General features: G+C 35.6%; 1 protein-coding gene across 15 annotated transcripts in view; it reads right to left on the bottom strand.

The window, feature by feature from the left end:
- Positions 1 to 1,108: 1,108 nt before the first annotated feature.
- SHLD2 (shieldin complex subunit 2) overlaps positions 1,109 to 20,525 on the bottom strand; it is a 41,935-nt gene continuing 22,518 nt past the window's right edge. For 7 of the 15 annotated variants that reach the window (XM_067000694.1, XM_067000693.1, XM_067000695.1 and 4 more), the window contains 8 exons: positions 18,157 to 18,214; positions 12,295 to 12,402; positions 11,290 to 11,484; positions 9,108 to 9,242; positions 6,465 to 6,671; positions 4,844 to 5,078; positions 2,820 to 2,935; positions 1,109 to 1,333 (listed from right to left, as the gene is read on the bottom strand). In XM_067000694.1, the coding sequence (XP_066856795.1) occupies positions 1,161 to 1,333; positions 2,820 to 2,935; positions 4,844 to 5,078; positions 6,465 to 6,671; positions 9,108 to 9,242; positions 11,290 to 11,484; positions 12,295 to 12,402; positions 18,157 to 18,214 (1,227 nt within the window). In that variant the 3' untranslated portion in view covers positions 1,109 to 1,160. The other 8 variants (XM_048074885.2, XM_048074886.2, XM_048074887.2 and 5 more) reach the window with 7 other exon arrangements.

Below are 20,525 nucleotides of genomic sequence, written 5' to 3'. Positions count from 1 at the left end.
AGGAAGACAAATGTGATCTCCAGTATTAGTTATTTTGACTAGTAAATTTCAATTCTTGGTTTTGAATTCTGCACACAAATGATAACCCGTTACTTGGATGTAACCCAAAACGACCTAAGAATTGACAATGATGTTATCAGGCCTAACTACAGTGTATTGCATCACCATGCAGAGTAGCCTCACCAAAAAGGTAAGAAGCCCAGTATGAATGTCAAAACAACATTAGCAAATAAAATTTATACCCTACAGCTTCTACCAGCCTCAATAAAAGGTACAATCAGACAATACCGATCACCCCATCTATATATTTGATTGCTTTCAGAGTAATAGTGAGCAGGCTGATGCTTTATGAAGTCAGGTACAGTAATCATCCACTCAGTCTTTTAACGATGAACATCACAAAGAATACACTAAGACTTTAATAAGAATTAAATGCATTTCTAGATCTTATTGAACTGAAAGTTTTGTAAAACTGAGTTAAATTGTCTTTGATTGATTTTAAATTGGTTTAAGGTGATTATGTTTATTTGCTAGCTTATAGCTACATGCATACAACTAAATGATTTAAGGTGACCATAAAAGAATGCACCATTTGAAACTGTTTAAGACCACTTAAATTGATGCAGTAACTTCTAGCTACACAAGATTAGATTCTCAGAGAGCTATTTTAAGAGAAAAAAAGCAGCAAAAATGCTGAGACAGAGCAGCAGAAATCTTGCTGTTAAAAGACAGAAAGCAACCACAATAGGATAGTAAGCGCAAAGACATAACAGGTAGGATGAAAGTCTTTTTAACTACAATGATGCTACTGAATTGTGACCATCTTCCTCTAATATGCCATATCTGAAAAAAATCAGTCTCTTAACATTAGAAAACTTTTCTGTAGAGTAGAAAACTGAGATACCAGCAAGAGTTTATTAAAATAAAAATATATGTATAAAAATACATTTTATGACAATTCATCAGTTTTACAGCAGTAGTATATACAATTAGCAGATATTCCATACCAGTCCTTTTGTGTTTTTTTGAGGGGAAATAAGTTAAATGCAAAAATGCTTATTGTATTTTAACAAATATTTGCTTCCTTGAGCTAATTAATTTTTCTTCTGCTTGCAATCTTGTTCTTACAGTGTTATTCAGTTGTGGCAGAGGTCAATGCTTCAAAGATCAGGATGAAAATTTAGCAGATGGAAATCCTTTTGCAAAGGATAGCTGTTTTCATCTAGCACAAAATGGCTCTTAATTTCCAAGAAGTACGATGCTTCTGTATCTGCTAGCAGTGAATGACACAGATCTGCTACTATTGTGCTGTACGTTATATCCGAGGAAGGCACTGCAAAATACAGAACAATCTGATTTACTTACTTCATACTTTCATAATAGAACCTAACACTGAAGTTCTACATCCATGAAAGCTACACTCAATTACCGGAAATGTAACCTAACATCCAAATACAACATTAGATTTTGTTTTTCATCATTTTTTTAAGACAACAATGTGCAAAGAGTTCTTCTGTAGTGGGTTTCCGTGGCAAGGTTTTGGTAGCAGGGGGCCATAGGGGTGGCTTCTGTGAGAAGGATCTAGAAGTTGCCCCATGTTAGGTAAGGGCCCCACTGCTGACCAGAGCTGAGCCAATAAGTGATGTTGTTTTGTGCCTCTGTGAGAGCATATTTAAGACAGAGGGAAAAAAAATAAATAAAACGCTGTGCCACACAGCAGCTGGGAGAGTGAGAGGAGTGACGAACAGCCTTGCAGGCACCAAGGTCAGTGAAGAAGGAGGGGGAGAAGTGCTCCAGGCGCCGGAGCTGAAGTCCCCTGCGGCCTGTGCTGAGGTGAAGCAGGCTGTCCCCCTGCAGCCCATGGAGTACCACGGTGGAGCAGGGTTCCACCCTGCAGCTCGCGGAGGAGACCACGGTGGAGCAGGTGGGCCTGCACCGACGGAGGCTGCGGCCTGTGGAAGACCCCTGCCGGAGCAGATTCCGGGCCGGACCTGCAGCCCGTGGAGAGGAGCCCACGCAGGAGCAGGTGACCTGGCAGGAGCTGCTGCCCGTGGGGGATCCAGGTTGGAGCAGTTCGCTCCTGAGGGATGGACCCGGCGGTACGGACCCATGTCTGGAGCAGTTCTTGAAGAGCTGCTGCCTGTGGGCAGCCCACGCCGAATCAGTTCAGCAAGGACTGCATCCCATGGGAGGGACCCCACAGCACAGGGGACGAGAGTGACCGAGAAGGAGCGGCGGAGAAGCAGCGCTATAGACTGACCATAACCCCCATTCCCCTGCTCCCCTGCGCCGCTCGGGGGGAGGAGGTGGAAGAGGGTGGATGGGGGGGGGGGGGAAGGGGCTTTTGGTCTCTTTCCTTTCTCACTTCTCCAGCTTGTTAGTAATAGGCAATAAATCTTACTATCTCCCTATGCTGAGTCTGTTTTGCCCGTCACAATAATTACTGCGTGATCTCCTTGTCCTTATCTCAACCCTTGAGCCCTTTTCATCATATTTTCTCCCCGTTCCTCTTTGAGGAGGGGGAGTGAGAGCGGTTGTGGTGGAGCTCGGCCGCCCACTTGAGTAAAACCACCACAGCTTCTCATTAAACTATGCTTGTGAATCATATACAACACCTCAGTAATCCAAACTCAAGTATCATCAGTGGAAGCCTGTCTGATACAACACCATTTATAGTTATTTCTATAATTAATGTATGACAGCTACTTCTAAAAACTTTTACGGGATTTTATTTTCTATACAGGAAATCCATTTAGTAGCTGAATATTTAGCAAACTTTGCTGCCCATAGTATTTCTACCACAATTCATGAAACAGTACCTACTGATCTGTTCAGCCAGTCGGCAGGAATATTGAGGAAGATTTTTTCCATCAACTCAGACACCACGTGAATATTAATTTCACATCCACTATCTTCTACTGTCATCAAAGCAGGCCTAGGTCAGAAAACACAAGACTCTTGAAAGTTAGCTGCAATATTTTTTCTGGTTTAAGCAAGATTTCTGAATGAAAGTAATATAATGTAATACTACCCTCCGACATATCAAGAACTAGAAAGCCTCTACGCACTTACCAGTCAAATCTGTAGAGCTGTAATATGAGCTTGATATATACTGAACTTCACTACACAACGTTAAAATAACTTTAAAGCTATTAAGTAAGCCTTACTTTGAGACAACGGCAAAAAACAATGCTTTAAGCAACATCAGGCTTTTTCCTGAAAGACGATGAAAACTGCACCAAATGAGGTTTTTAATTCCTGAAAGCATAAACATGTCAAGATGTCATAAAGCTGAACACTTGATGTTTCTGCTAAAGCCTGAATTTCACTTCTTGAGATTAAAGTGGATTGAAGATAGAGCTTTTTAATTGCTAAAAATTAAAAAATCTTCCTTCATTTAAGAAACTAATTTCTCAGATCAGGTAAGTGTACAAAGGAACTGTAATAGCAATGGAAAGCTGAACCTTATCAGTCAACTTGGGAAACACTCAATAGTCTTGTATTTCAATACTTTGTTTTGATAATATTCAGGGCAAAAACCTAAACATGCAAACATAACCTATGCCAGATCTGGAAGAAATTCACCTAACAAGTAACACTTGTCCTGTTTTGAATAAAAAGGACAGTTGTCTGCATATGAAGTGACAAATATAGTCCCAGTCTTCTGAACACTTCTAAAAATAATTAATTAAAAAAGCTGTGTAGCTCCAGTGAAGTTGCTAAGTTATCTGAAGTCGTGTATAAGCAAAATAAATATACACAAAAATGCATGCATCCACAGTTTTCACTATTAGTTACCAATCTCATCCTATGAGTTTTAGGCCTACTCATTTCTAGTGATTTACATACCTTTTCTTTTGTTAGTTGACAGGCAAAACTGGTTCTATCACGAAGACAAACTGAGTAACAGATATTTTTAACTAGATACTAGAAAAATTTGTTCTGTTTATTCACGTATCTACTATGTCTTTTCTTGAAGACTTCGGTTGCTGTAATGCTCTTTCTTAAAGATGCAGGACTATTTTGCAGAGCAGAGAATGATCAAGTTACTACCCTGTTAGACAAACAGGCTTCTATTGTTTAAATCAAAGTCAAGTAAAAAAACTGTTGAGTATGTAATGATTCACTAATGTAACTCACTATGAAGTAATTTAGGAATAATTTTATAGGAAGAAAACTGATTGAAGACTTAGATATTCTAGAATTCTATTCATTCTATGATTGTCTCAGAATTCACTGTACCTACAAGTCTTTCAAGTTACTATGATTCTTAAATTTACTTTGAGCTTTTGAAATGTGACTACTTATTGTTCAAGGTATTTCTACATCAACCAAATCCAAATAAGCCGGAATCTCATATTCTTTAAGTAAATATGCATATTCATCTTGAGTCACAGTGCCATCCACTGATAATTTTGCATCCCTGCTCTCTGAGAATATTTAATGAAAACATTTGTTAGTTCTATTCCCAAAAGGCTAAAATAAATTTATCAGTTTAGAAACGTGGTTGCATGTTCACACAATTTCAAACTTAGGCTGAAATATGAGGCTCAAGTTTTACTTTTGTCCTGAACATTCTACTTCATCCTAACTCACTGAAACAGTACTGGATAAACCTTGTTACTGAACATAGTATTCAAAGAAAGTAAAAAGTTACATTACTTACAGGTGACATTCTTTCTTTAAATCTAGTACAGCAATTTATGAACAGATTGTTGAAAATTCATTAGAACACCAGAAACTACAAACCACACCTTAAATACACAATTTTATGTGAGACTTAAAATAGAAAAATTGTAGTTTACTTCTTTAATAGTATATATTCTAGCTTTATCTTACTTACCTGTAGAATGTTTTTACTTTGTTGTATGGCAAACATCTAAAACATTGCTTGTAGATCATGTTCTCATCTGCCTGTAGTTCCAAGCCACATTTAGCACAGCCTGAATACGTAATCATAGGCAGAGAAGCCAACACACACTCCAGGGAAGTGTCAGCATGGAAGATGAGTTGCCTGTACTGACCAGTTAAAACAATGAACTTCAGCTCTAAGATGTGGGCTTTCACTTGAATCACTCCTACAGAAACAACAATTTCAATCAAACTTGCGTTCAGTTTTGTAGATAAAGCAAAGTAAGAGGTACAGCTGATTCAAAAACAAAGTCATCAATATAACTTTATGCATTTTTTTTCTTTAGAAACACATTCTCAAATGTAAGAGATTATTTCAACAGTGAAAATTTATCGTACTTTAATACTACATCTAAAAAATATACATAACTATGTAGTACTTCTTTTGTTACTGTTATGGTAGATCCCATTATAGAAGAGCCTGAATAAAGGATCAAGAGATCATAGAATTTTGCAAAAAATTTTGAAATCCAGCAGTACCATAAAACAATCAAAATGACTTTATTAATCTCGAAACACAGCTTTTCTAATGTGGCAGGCCAAACATTATTCTGTGGTAATCAGAATATCTTACTTAAGAAAAATTATCAATAGAAGTTTAAGCTGCTTTTATATCACATGAACACAACGGTGAGGACTGAGTTTAAGTGCACAGAATGAAATAGGGACATTCAAAATAAATGGAAAATGATTTCATAAACACCTATAGATCTCAATGCATACAAGCAAAGTAAATTTCATATTATACAAGTTTTAGATACAGGTTATAGATATGGAAAAAATACTATGAAGTTTGTCATGGGGATTTTCTGCAAATAAAGTCCATGATCTGATGTATTATATGCATTCACACAGTAATTGGTAAAATAACCTACCTGTTCTAAAAACTTTGTTCTGAAAAGGGGGTGTGCCAATAGAAGTGGAATATAAGCCATGATTAGATCAGGAACAGAAACTAATTGCTTTGCCTCCACTCTGATTCAGAGATAGACACTAAAAAACAGAGCTTTAACAACTTGTTTGCTGCTATACTTATAAATAAATAAGAAGTTAAGTACTGCAAAAATCAATTTTATTGAGTTATTAAAATGTAACACCAACCTTAGCAACCCTCTAGGCCTATTTATGAGGGGATGACTGTCCAACAGATTTTTTGATCTTCTGTAAGAAGTTTATAATAGCAGTAGCTGTTTTACTTTAGCTTCAGAGAATTCAAGAGTACTCCGCAATATCCAAAGTAGTTTTCCACAAACTCTTTGAGTGGTTAATCACATTATTATAATAGTTGACATAGGCAACAAAAGGCAGCACTTCCCTATATGTTTCAAAGCTATCTTTGTATGACACCACATACCACACCTACCTCACTTCTGTGCTCCCTGAATGAAGGCTGCATTCAGTTTAGACACTGAGCAGCAGCCTCTAAAATAAATTTGGGCTCTCAGCAGAACTATGTTAACTTGAAAAAAACATTTTACTTCAATAAAGAGCATCTATTTTGCTTAGCTATGCACCGCACTATACAGATACAACAGTACTAAGAATAAATTTACCTGAGTATTTTTCATCCAAATGTGCTGATAGATTTGTCATTTTCATGACAGAGGTTCTGCTTTTCTGAAACTTTTCTTTAAATTCAATGGCCCTTTTGTCATCATCAAACAAACACTCACAGTATGACCATGGAGTTGTGTGCAACTCTAAGTCACCTGAGACAGAACTACGTTGGACCAGAAGGTATTTAAAGTCCCATAGATGACCTACAGACCAGAAAACAAGCAAGAGTTTAATTTCCATATCTTGGTTAATTTATAGAAAACTGATGTCATTTACAAGATTAACTAACAAATCAGCAAAACGTTCTCATATAGTTGGTTCCAGCAAGTTTAGGTCAAGCCTCATGAAATGCATGTTTTTTCTCTTTCTCTATCAACTTTGCATTAGAATTGCATGGCTCCTTAAGAGTACCAGAAGAACATTTTCCGGGTTTCAGAGAAGGCTCAAAAAAAATCTAAGCGTAAAAAAGATGAGTAATGTTTTCATGTTTTTGGAATGGTTCAGGTAGGTGATACTAATGCAGTGTTTGCTCAAATGGGAACGTTTTACACCATGATTTCTTGTACTTCTCTTTAAGAATCTCTATTATGCATATTGCAGCTTCTTATGTTTCAACAAGAATTTTTAAAATCTTTCAAACCTTTTCTGTTGAAGTTCTGGGGGGAAAAAAGACAGACATTTGCAGAAATAACAGTTATGACAAAGGATTATTCAGAGAAGAATTAGACATTGCAGTGAGACAGAAGTAGCCTTGAAGAACCAATGAGCTCGTATGGTATGTTAAGATACCAGTTCAGGTTCTTGCAGTGGCTGATTTTTCATAAATCATTTGAACACGTGCACTATTACACTGTTTAACCCCTCTGGGGGTAGAGCTAAAACGTTAAGAAAATTGCTTGGCTTTCCTATTAAGCTATTGCTTTCAAAACAACTTTTTTTTCTACAAGTTGTCCCTCATTAAATTATGAAGGTACTCCTATAAAAAAAGGAAATACCACTTAGTAATATTTACTTCATCTTAAAAGCTTATTCTGTGTTTTCCCCATCAATCTTCAATGGGTTCAGAATTTCACCCCATGTTAATAACAGCTACCCTCATCCTCCAAGAATGCTGGTTTACAGAAACGTATTTGATGTGTTTGGTAGGATATGGCAGATGAGAGAAACATTTACTGAATGTCTGATGATTGTATGCTGGAAGCTTGGACCGATTTTTAGAAATAGATGAGAAATTAATTTTTATTGGCAATGATTTTTATGTGCTTCAAAGCTGTATAGTCTTCTGTACTTTACTCTAAAGATATACACCATTCAAAATTTACTAGTTTCAATCCCTTCCTCTACAAAACTGAGTTACCTAATCTACTAGTATAAACAGTAACACGTCCCAGCTGTTCGCCTGTGACTAGAAGCAAGAATAATATCACGTGCTTTCCACCTGTAACCCACTCACACTATTAGCTGCTGTGTTGTATATACTTGTTTTGTATCATGTGAGCTTTTTGGCTATCTTATGAGGATCAAATGTTCAGTTTGTCTCTGATGCATATTTGAACAGTTGAGAAATCTCTCTTATCTTGAATTTCAGATATAATCTTTTAATCATTAAAACACCAGCCACTAGATACACAGAATTCTAGCTGGAGAATAAGACATAAGCTTTACCAAAAAAATGTAAGCAAATGTAACACTACAGGGCTGCATCATCTTTTCTGCTTTTCTACTTTAAGCATCAGGTAGTTATATATTTTTCTGTCTTAGAAATTACCTGTGGAATCTACTTAATTTTTTGCAGCTCCAATACACAGCATAAAATACTTCAGAATTCTATATTAAAAAGTAATATCCTAGCATAATAAATTCTATAAAATTTTTAAGCATTTATCTAATAAATAGCATATACCTGCCTACACTGAAGTACGCACAAAAGTAAAAGCCATGTAAGTTTTATGAAGTAAAGTTAATTGGTTAATACTTAAATTGGACTGTCTTCTTCAGGTAGTCCAAGAGGCAGACCTTGCAGTTAAGCAATTTCTTTTTTAGGACTGTAAATTATTGCTGAACTGAAGCGGAACTGGCAGAATTCAGAATTTCTAAATTTAAAGTCAGAACTCAAGTCAATACTCACTGAGGTTGTTTAACCTTTCTCGGTTTTATTTTGAAACTGACTTTAAGCAGACATGCTCAACACTTCCAGTAATACAGCATCTACTTCCTAAATGTATCCACTGATCAGAAAGGCTAACTCTGGAGTAATCAATTTAAAAACCTAGTTTTTAAATTAAACCTGGTTTCAGGTACTTTAAAAGAACAGTAGTAGGCACTGCTAAAACACAGGCTATGTAGTTCTTACAAGAGATGCTTTTATTCAGTTAATGGCTAGATTTGTATCTAGATTCAAATTTTTGAATATTCATGCTTCCTCCATGTTGTAAAAAGAATGCATTCAAATTCTGTTGCTGATGACACTATTTCCAAATAGAGGAGACTTGTTAAAGTTCAAAAAAATATATACTGCCATTTCAAGGGGAGTATATAAAGGTTGAATGGAAAGTATCACCAGTTGGGTATGTTAAAGCTATTAATAGAATCATATAAATCCTATTACGACAACCTACCTATAGGTACAAAGACTTTACCTTTTCTCCTTTGAAGTTGAGGGCACCAGGCAGCTCCTGCTCCCCACAGCACCATTCTGTAGTGTCGGTCTCTGCTCTGTTCTACTGTTAGAATAACTTTTCTCTGGGTGCCGCCTCTGTAGCTATACACGGATTCTGGAAAGTTTGAACTTATGACTTGTTTGTTATATAGTAGAAAGCATATAAAAACACACCTCAACATTAAGATAAAATCATGCTACTATAACATTTCTAAGCAAACAAGACACCTACAATTTCTTCAGGACAGAACAGTGATTTCTTCAGTAAGATCAATCTAATTCGGAGGAATGCATAAAGAATATTCATTTACCCTTATCCACCTAACTACTTGGCAACTGGACATCTCCCTTTAAAACAGCAGGTATCTGAACATCTTTGAGCACCCCTTACTCATCCTAACTGATACAAGTGGAAAAAAATTGTACTCAATCTCTCAGCAATAGATTGCCATAATGGGAAACTAAAGTTCCTTTGAAATATATTGAAAGAAATATTTCTCACAGATTTTCATAAAGTTACAGTCATGTACAGCACAAAGGCAACTGTATATACAAACTGAAACAATTAAGATATCTACAGGTAATACCTGTACGTTTCAGTTCCTAAACACTTTTCATCAACAAAATCCTAGGATAAGAACTCTTGCTTTAAATGTCCTAATCATTCTGAGATCTACGTACAATAATAAATTATGGAGATTTATATCTTCAAAAAAATCTCAATTTATAATGAGTAAAGGTGACATTGACAGTGATAAAGTCATTTGAATCTTTGACTGATGCAAGCACTAATACAAGATGCCAGTGGAACATGACCAAATTGATGTGAAAAGCATTATGTCAAACGCTGAGAAACAGTGGTACTGTAAAGAAAGGAAGACCATCAGAACAGTTAAGTAGGGAGAAGACGACTACTCCTTTCCCAGGGGTTAGAAAAAACATGGCAGGACACTGCATAAAGTACTGAGAAGGCCCCAGGCCAATTTGGTTTTGTTTCTTTCAGAATGTGGAAGTGATATTAAGCAGCAGCTGTAAGGCCTGATTGTGAAGTAATGGAAACAAAATACAAAATTTAACATGGAAAACAGCTTCAGTAAAAGGAATCCCAAAATAATCACCTTCATTATTTTAAGCAGTGTCAAAGAACAAAACCCATCACATTGAACACTTGAATTGGTGACAAAGACACTTTGAGAAAGCAGTCTTTGCAAATACACAAAGAAATACACCGGAAACAAATTTTGTGAATAAGTTACATATTAATGAAGTAGCTTTCTGTTCTGCTTATGCAAAGGAAATATAAGTATTGCAGTAAGACACTGTAATTTCACACCAGGAATTCAGCATTGAAAATTTCCATAAATAGGTATACAAGTAAGGACAATAAAGAAATAACACAAATGCAGATACGTAAGAAACCAGAAGTGCTTAGCTTTAAAAAATCTATTTTAACTAGGAAAAAAACAGAAATAATTAAAATGTTCTGAATAAAGCATCAGGAAAGAGCACAGTTCCATTACAAAGAAAAGAGCAAATCCTAGAACAGTATATTAAAATAATAATTTCCTCATTTCATTTTGAAAAACCACATGATTTAGAATCTAACCACAAGTATTCCTTTAATAACAGAAGGCTTATATGGAAGGTATCTGGAAAGCAAGGTTTGAATTAGTGAAACTTCACTGTCCCACGTGACATTTTTATAAACCTTTTCCAAGCAGCAGGCTATCACAACAACACATCTGTGAGTTTCCAAGAGCCATTAAAAACAGGTTTATGTTCCTTCACTGTACATTCAGTATCCATCTCTTCTCAGGGCTCCTACTAATCATTCCTTAGTGAAAACACCAATCCTTCAGCGAGCACGAACACTGAGTATCAGTGCTCTCTGACTGCGTGCTTTTTGAACAGATGTGTACGCTATTGATCAGAGTGTGGAGTAACCTCCCTCAGCAGCTGAGTTCAGTCATTATTTCCTTCCTGCTTAGTTCCATTTCACCTGCTATGACCTCTCAGTGGATCTTCACAAAGGTTTTATTTCTGACTCCTGTCAAACACTGGAGTATGGAATGAGAAACAAGCAGCAATAGGTAGAATTTAAATAGTCATTTTGCAAGGCAGTTCTGAAGTTCTGTAAGTTGAAGTCCAGTGCATGAACTTACCTGTTAATATGGCAATGTTGATGATTTTTAAGATCAAGTGAACCAACGTATTTGGCTGAAGCTGGTCTAGCTGAGCATACTGAACACTATTCAGTCTCTGAACTTGCCTTCGTGGAATGTGTCCAAAGTGTGGAAATTCTGATGATACATATGCCAGTAAGCCATGGAGAACATCACCATCCACTATATGATAAACTTGTATAAACAACAAAGATTAGAGGGACCTCTTTTTTTTTTCAGCTTAGCAGTATAAAATTAATTGGTACATATTTAAACCAGCAAACCCAAAACTTAGGAAATTCTAAGGCAAGAAATTATTGAGATTTGAAATATTAGATCCAAAATTTAACTGTACTGCATCTGCCTCCTCTTGATAACATTCCAACATTAAGTGCAGTTATGGTATTTTAAGTTACACCAAAAACAGGAAAAAGACCTGGTTTTGTAAGTTCGTAAGGACAGCCTTTTGATCATTTACCCCTGAACCTGTCTTAAATAGCTGACAATAATAGCTATCAGGAAGACTAAGAATAATGCAAGTTCAATGATACTTCCACTGTATTTTCCCTTACCCTTTGTTGCTCCATAGCTCATGTATCTTTGAAGTCTTTATTTTTAAATAACCAGCAATTAATTATTTTCCCTGAATGTTATCTATTCATTTAAGTCTCTAAAATTTTTGCAAACAATTTCATCCTCATGAAATCTCAAACCTCTTGCAGTTGAGCCCTGTGATAACTACTGTTTCTTAAATTAAGCTCAAAGGATTCAGTTTTGAATGTTAACCACTCAACTTTGCCATAAACTTCACATGCCTATCTGATGACATCATGCCCACATTTTCCAACAGGTGTTCTTGTCAAACTTCACTGTAGTGTTTTGTACCTCTCAGTCATTCACATTCCTATTTTACCCTGTGTATTGTGAGGCATTCCAAATAAAATGGACTACTTTGAATAGGTATTTTGCTGTGATTTTGGGGGGAAAACTTATGCACAATCTTACATTCTTCTGGCTTGAGAGCTGAGCAGTTCCCCAGATTCAGTAACTGACTGGTAAATGTAGATTGCAGCATGATTTCTCCATACCAAAGATTCTCATACATCATGATATCTGGAAAAAAAAAAGCCATTTATCAGTTCATGCATCCAGAATATTGACGTGTATCATACTATTCTTGGCTATAGAACCAAAAATCTTGAAGTTGGCTTCAGATCAGACCTTTAACTTTGAATCCTCTCCATTCAGCTTGCTATTCTTTCAGAACCTCATTATCTACTGTGTACTTCATTCTCAAATAGCTACCTCCCCCCACCCAAGGGTTTTCCTTCATTACTGAGGACTTACTGCATCTCATGTATATGCCAACTATGGCTGACATTTATAATTGCAAGAGTGTTGCAGAAAATGTTGGAAATGCACATAATTAATCAAGTCATTCCAACAGTTAGGATATGTTCTTTGACATAGACAGTAAACTGAAGGAACTTCCACAATTCAGACACATGTAACATGCACATCAACATCTACTACCATTTCCCATGGAACATCGACAGAAAAGCTGTATGAAAGGCAAACTGAAACTAGTATAATAATGTAGTGCTCTGCGTAAGATCACTGGGAGCTGTACATCTGCTTTAATTTCTTGAACTGCTACTAATGAACAATTTGCATGGTAAGAGAAAAAACTGCACAGAAATCTTAAAATATTTCAGAGTAAAAAGCAATAATGAAGGACTTCCTTCAAAAATGCCAAATACTAGTTAGATTCTTTAAAGCCACTTAAGGGAAAAAAGTTACAGAATCCCAAAACCATGGCTTTTAGATGCTATCAGTGTCTCTGCAGGAAAAACTCGTTACGTTCTGGGTGCAGAACAATCTACATGCCAACCTCAACAGACAAAACCATCTGTACCAACTACTTTCCCAGCAGAGTCACTGTCATCACACCTATCTAGCGTTGTGCCTGCTAGTGCTGAATGCTGCTATGCAGTGCAAGCAGGAGACTGACAAGAAGCCACCAAAGGGGAGCAATACTAGAGAAGAGATACACAGCCGACAATAGAGCAAGCTGCTAAATTTAATTGACGGCAGGATGCCAGTAAGGTGTCAGAACTACAGTAACTCCCACACATTTTCTGGAGTTATATACACAGATCTGAGTTTGAAAAAGACCACTTGGAAACAAACTGATTTTTAGAACCTACCAAAACCACTTACAAAGACTTAAACACATTTGCTCAGTAGTTTAATTATTCTTGTAAAATATTTAATAGCCCGATATTAAGCACTGTATAAACAAAATTGGTAACAGTATTGGGCAATTTATTACGTCACATTTCTGGTAAGTAAAGTACCAGGCTTACCTAGAAACACTTTTGATGTCTTTTGGGATAAGAAAGTCTAAGCAGCAAAGAAAGCCCAGCTATCCTAAATCATTTTAAAACAACTACCACTGCAAGGTAAGCCCTTTAAGAACTCTTAACAAAGAAACATATGCGTCTTAAAAATAAACCATGGAAGTATTCAAACAAGGTGGTTTTTTTTGTTTTTTTTTTTCAAATTGCAAAAACTAAATGGCCAGATGACTATCAAGTTCTAGTCAACTCCAGCTCTAGTATAATAAAGTTCTAGATAGAACTGCATTCTCTTACATGACACGTATTCTATTAATCATGGATTTTTTTTTCTCCTCTTAGGTATTAACAAATACAAAGGATTTGTTGTGAAGAATCTTTATTACCAGCTGACTTGATAAGAAAAAGGAACTGAAGACAATATATTTATGCAGTCTATATCAGTAAGTAATTCACAACATAATCCAGTTTAAGATGCTAGTGCTAAGGTACAAATCCTTCACATAAGGAAAAGAGTATTTCACATCCTGAGACCATACGACCATCACAATTTTCTGGTCTGTATGCTAGTCCAACAGAGAATTACAGAAGTCAATACGTACTAGTAATCTGGTTTGTAGCAGCACTTACACATTTTCAGAAACAGCTGTTTTAAAACACTGATAGGTTACAGGATATACCTGACTACCTACAGCACAGCACCAGTGTCTATGCACTGCTGTGCCTCAGATCAGAGACTACATAAAAGACTGACAGTTGCTATGGGATATTCAATGTTCCAATGGCAGTATGACTACAGGAATTCAAACCAATACTAAGCAATATGAGTGATATAAGTGCTGTAATAAAGATACTGACAGACGCTTAGACAGTTCGAAATTAATAATTATACATCGGTCTAGTTCTAACAGGCATTTTAAAGATCCACATAAAAAAAAAACCAAAAAACTAAAAGAATCCTCACCTGTAAGTAATACAATATCCCCAGGAAACACAGTGAGTGACCAAAATGCAGCACCACGCCATAGCACCACCTTCCTCTCAGTCTCTGACTGGTCAGTAACTACAATTGTTGCTACCGGCACTTTACACGAAGATTTTGGTCTAGCCTTAATCTGTATTTCTTTGATAAGACATGGATGTACTATTGTGACCAACACATTGTACTTTTGATTTTTGCAGCAGCAGTTCTTAAGTGGTGACAGTAGTTCCCTTTGAGACTGCTTGAACTCTGTCCTTTCTTGATCCACTCTCATTCCAGGACCAGCTGGAGGAGAATTCAATTTTGCTCTCTTGCATTTCAGCTGCCTTTTAAATGTTGATGGGAAAATATGAAAAAAATCTTCAGACTTGTGGGCTCTTTTAGAAGAGCTCTTATGAGAACTTTCTCCCTGAGAGCACAGTATTCCTGAGCTCAAAGGTTCAATACGGATTTCATTTTCAAATTGCACAGCAGAAACATGAGATTCGTGAGACTTCCCTGTATTTTCATGAGCACTCACTTCTCTTGCAGCTTCAAAGCAAATGTTTTTCTCATCACACTGCGAACTGAAAAGTTCGAGAGAACTTGTATACTCCTGCCCACAGTCATTTTCAGCCACGCTAAGACATGTTCCAGCATCAGATTCAAATTTAAAGTGATCACATGGTCTTCCTTCACATTTATTCCCTGTTTCTGTTTCTAATAGCTGTACAGTTCTCTGCATCTCATTCTTGTTCTTAAAGTGATTCTGTGCAAAAACAGCCACCTGACTTGAAGTCATTATACTACGAAATTCAGTATCAGTTGACACTGCAAGGTCTACACAACCACTTGGTTTTCCTCTTGCTTTTGACTCTTGATTTTTGGGGAAAAACATATCCAGATATTGACTTAGATGTTCATGGTGATCATTTTTATCATCTGATTGAACACCTTGTTCCACAGACCTTAGGTGTATGCTAATCTCCTTTGTACTAGCCACCAAATCAGAAATGTCAGAACCCTTTTCTAAATGACTGGCTTTTACTTCAGTGATGTTTGAACAGTCACATGACTGCTTACATTGTCTATTGGATTTCACAAGTTTTTGAGGAAGGTGTTGATCTGCAGCCGGATTTATGTTTGCAGGTTCCTGTCCATCTCTGGATATTTGACAATCAGAATTAATTAAACTTCTGGTCTTTTGGGGTGTACTGGCACAAGTTCCCATGATAGGTACAACAGATGACAAATACTCTTTTGCTGCTGTTAATCGCCCCTGTTCAGGCTGCTGAGAGCTGTCATCATTTGCAGAAACTGCTGTGACTGGGGAGCTTCCTGCCTGAAACATTAAACAGTCTGTCCCTTTGACTTTTTCAGAAAAAAGACTGTGTATATCAAATGAACAGTGGAGTTCTCTCCATTTTTCAACAGCAGGTGCCAAACTACTTTCTTCAGACATGTCCGTTTGGCTTGGAATAGTGGGCGCTCCAACAAAAATATGAATTTGAGATCTTTTCGACATTTTTGATTGTTGGCTAAGTTTGACTTTGAACAGTGTGGTTTATGCAGTAACTACAACACTAAACACTAGCACAATAAAAATGATTTCAGCTTTTCCTTAATTTTGAAATACCTAAATTTCAAAGGAATACTTCATAATTTTACTAGTAAAAATACTAGTTAATGCTTATAAAATTAAATGCATGATAAAAAAAAGTTATTTACTGGGTTAAGCTTATTTAGCATACTAAATTATCTACAGTAGGGGTTAATTTATGATTCTTATACTTGGAAATACATAGCAGATGCAGACCTGTAGTGAAGTTCAGTATGTACTGAAAAGACCCTCACAAAGTTTCCAGGAACCTAACTTTTATTACTCATTCTTCTATCACCTGAGCAGACTTAAGTTCATTTATTATCACTAATTAACATCATGTGAATTTACATTTTAATTGATGTGAAATAAGTGTCTCAAACTTTTACAGCAGTTAGGACAATTTCATCCCCTGGAAAAAATAACAATTTTAACTAAATTAAATATACTAGAGTCTCTTAGATTTCAGAAAAATTCAGTAGAATTTCATAATTTACATAGCTATAAATTAACATTGCTGTTTTAGCACAAAAGTACTGTATTTGGTAAGTGAATATTTTAAAGGGCATATTTCAGGATATTACCAATAAATTTTTAAGTATTTAATAAGCATTAAGTGGTCACAGTGATGCTTGAGCAGACAATTTAGAAGTTGCTTTAATCCACATATTTATCATACTGTTGAAGTTCAAAACACTTCTAAGATTATTAAAAAGTTATCTACCTTACACACCACAAAACAGAAACCCTAGATTTTTAAGTTATCTGCTATATTGTCATTTTAAAATACTCAGCTACAGCTACAAGCATTTTATGCATTAAAATGCAGACACCTAACTACACGTTTATAAGTTTTGGCAGTGTTGTTAATAAATTACTGCAGTAGGGAATTCTGCAGAGGTAGAAAACAGAACACCAGCAGAGAAATTCAGGAACTAATCCATCTGCAAGCAGAAGAAAGAACATTAAAAGATACAACAAATCAAAAATTTTTGCGTTTTTCATTTAACACTTATTAAATTAACAGACATTTTGTTCACAATCCACTAGGGGTCAATAAATCTGCACATTCACAAAGCTCATAGTAACAGAAAAAACTACAAACATCCTGGAACACTAAACTCAGGTATATTATAGATGCAACTAGAAAACCAGTGTACAACTGCTGAAATTAAGTATGTCAACGTAATACAAAGGAAGCCACAAAACAGAGGAACTAGTGTTGCAGTTTTCCATAACGAGTAACACTTACATTGGCATACAGTATCCAAATTTCTCCAGTTATACATTTAAATTTATGCTCATAAAACAGCTTTTAAAGGACAATTATATTTTTGAAAGCCTTATATTACATAATTATAGAATAATACACAACTCAGCAAAAAAAGACAGAATGAACAGTTCAGCACAATAACATATCAGGTAAGAAAGGAAAAACAGTGACAGTAAGGTTGAATCCTTAAAGAAGTTAAGTGATGTTAATTTTTGCAGGTAAGAGGCAAAAGTCTCCCCAATACATGAGTTAAAACAATTTCAGGAACAGATCCACTACAACAAACAGAATTTGTTATCCTTACTTTATGTGAACTTTAGAGCTGCAACCCAACTGGTAAGATTAAATTATTTCTTTCATTTCAAAATGTGTTGTCTAATATCAGCTTTTTTTTTTTTTAGTTCAGTTGCTTTGGTTACATATGGATAACCTTAGATACCCTATAATGGAACAATGTCTACTAATAAGGAGGCTCAAGTGAATAAAAGGTTCAAATGAAAAAGGAAACAGTTTTATTCTCCATGTGTAATACAAAAGTGCTTAAAATCTGACACAGATCTATGCTATTCCTAAAGAACTTAAGAGATCAGTGAAATAATGCCAAATTGGGCTTTGTCCAATGAGGAACAGTTCTTTCATTTCAACAGCCTAGCTGCTACGAGGACTGAATACTGACCTGCCACAGGTGTAAGATTCAATCTTGTCCCAGTCTGTCTGTTACATGTCTTTTTAACCTGGAAGAGATTTCAGAGGCTTATCTAAATTCTGCAAAAACTCTCAAGCATTTGTATATCAAATCTCAGAAATATTAATTATAATGTGTTTATTAATTTAATTATAAGTTTATTAAGTTAATAATTCATTATAATGTGATCAGGTCAAAATAATTTGCATACCTATTTTCCTTACCCTCAGATTAAGCCTCTAAGAAACAGAGCTCTAAGTTTTCTTACGAGGAAAAACAGATTCAACTGCACCGTCAGTGAATCCACTGAGTGTTTGATGAGTTATGAGGACAATGGAAGGGCACTTTGGATGCTGAGTAAGTGAGAATTAGAATAATATGGTTAGAGGCTATAAGCTATTGCTTATACCAATAGATACCATAGCATACATAGCATAAAGTACTCAACATTAAGAACTGTCATGTCTTAGACTGCCTCTTGTGAATGTAATTCCGGGCTTCTTGTATTGTACTAAAGCAAGTTCTTGCACCTTATAGCTAAGAAGAAAACAGTACTAAAGGCAGGCTTTTATGTAACTACGTATTTCATGGGCTAAGCATGTCTTTTCAATACTGGAAGTTAGTCAGTAGGAAAATAAGTTTAAGATCCTAGAAATGTAGTTGTACTTGACCCTACTTCCAGCAGAGGTATCCCGTACTATATTTCAAATGCATTCTTCCTATAAATCATGTTGAATAATAAATTACTCTGTTTAACACTTCAAGGAAAAAATTACTGAAGAGCAGTATTTGTTTTTATATTTGTAATTCTGTAAAATCCCTATGACTAAAACCATGGGAACTAGCTTCATTTTTTGATTATCAAGCAAAAAAAATTTTTTTTAAAAGACAAATTTTGTCAACCTACAAAAGCAATAAAATACAAACCTAAATGCATCTCAATAGCCCCACTTCCACCATCTCCACACACACACACCCCGTATATGGAAAACAAACTCTTTACTCTTTATGCAGTCTCAATTAGACAAAGCTAGTATCTTCTTGCCATACTTGTGGTCTTAATAAAAATCTATGTTTATCCTTGAGATTCAACTAGATACATTCTTCTTACTAAAAATAATATTCTTGTGGCTAAACCTCTCATCCCCTTTAACCATCTCTTTGGGGTACTTTTTTTTTTTCGGTCCTCTTTAATGATGTTATATGTAATTTCAGAAAGTTTTCCTTAACTTTCCAATTCCAAAAATTCTCTAAACTTAGGTGTTTTTTCCTGATTCATACCTTTAAACAGTATAAGGATACTACATCAAAGCAATTGAATCTTTCTATTACTTGATGACTTTTTGAAACTGAAGCATTTATATTTCCAAAGCCTTCAATTTCAATTCTTAAGATCTTAGGAATGATTAGTATCTACTTCCTGACTCACCTAATAGGTCCACTAGCAAGGGACCTGCTTTGGCAATTTGAGTGGTTTGTTACATTAAAAACACCAGCTGCAGTATCAGTAATCATCCGTACTTATAATCATTTACATCTGTAAATTAAAAAAATGCTTTTAAGTTTGTATAAGTTTTCCATATGTAAAATTCTTTAAACAATCATTTTTATGCTATCTTTAGAACAGAGTTAGTACTTATTTAATTAGTTATTAAACTTGTCTTGCTTTAATTCTTCTTCCAGACTATTACAAGTCTTCTAAAATAAAGAAAACTATCAGTCTAACCATATTACCAGCATATCACTGCCACAAAATGATTCATTTTTATCACTTATTTAAAGGATCCGTGGGTGGACAGGGGGTTAACTGCTAAGATAACAGGAGCTAAAGCTCATAAAGATATAACCAAAACCTGAACGCACATATCCATTATGCCTGTTAATTATTACACCATTTCTTAATTTGTGAAAAGGTGCTCTATTCATAGAGCCAATGGAAGCCTAGCTTTTTATCTCTGAAATGGTCAGAGTCTGATTGACGGGTCAATGATCTTTTAAAAACACTAACTACATCAGCAACTTTTACATTTGCAAGACACTGCAACTAAGGAGTAATACACCTATGACAAGAAATACATTATGGCACATATGTCCTCCAACCTACACACTAGTATGGGAATTTTTAAATTAACAGTATTTAATAAGTACAACTGTCACTAGCAGTTTATTCATCTCTAGTCATTTGCTATGCATAAGACATACTTTTCAAAGTAGCTTGAAAATTTTTCATCCAATAGTGAAATACCCCAGAAACCTTGTGCGAAGCTAAATTAATGCCCTTAAATTACCTTAAAAGATAACTTCTATTCCTTATTTCACTTCTCATTAATGGTATCAACTCACCATGACAATCACTTAAG

Source organism: Anser cygnoides, chromosome 7 (genome assembly GCF_040182565.1).
Source record: "Anser cygnoides isolate HZ-2024a breed goose chromosome 7, Taihu_goose_T2T_genome, whole genome shotgun sequence".
NCBI lineage: Eukaryota > Metazoa > Chordata > Aves > Anseriformes > Anatidae > Anser > Anser cygnoides.
This window is presented reverse-complemented; position numbering and strand designations above follow the sequence as displayed.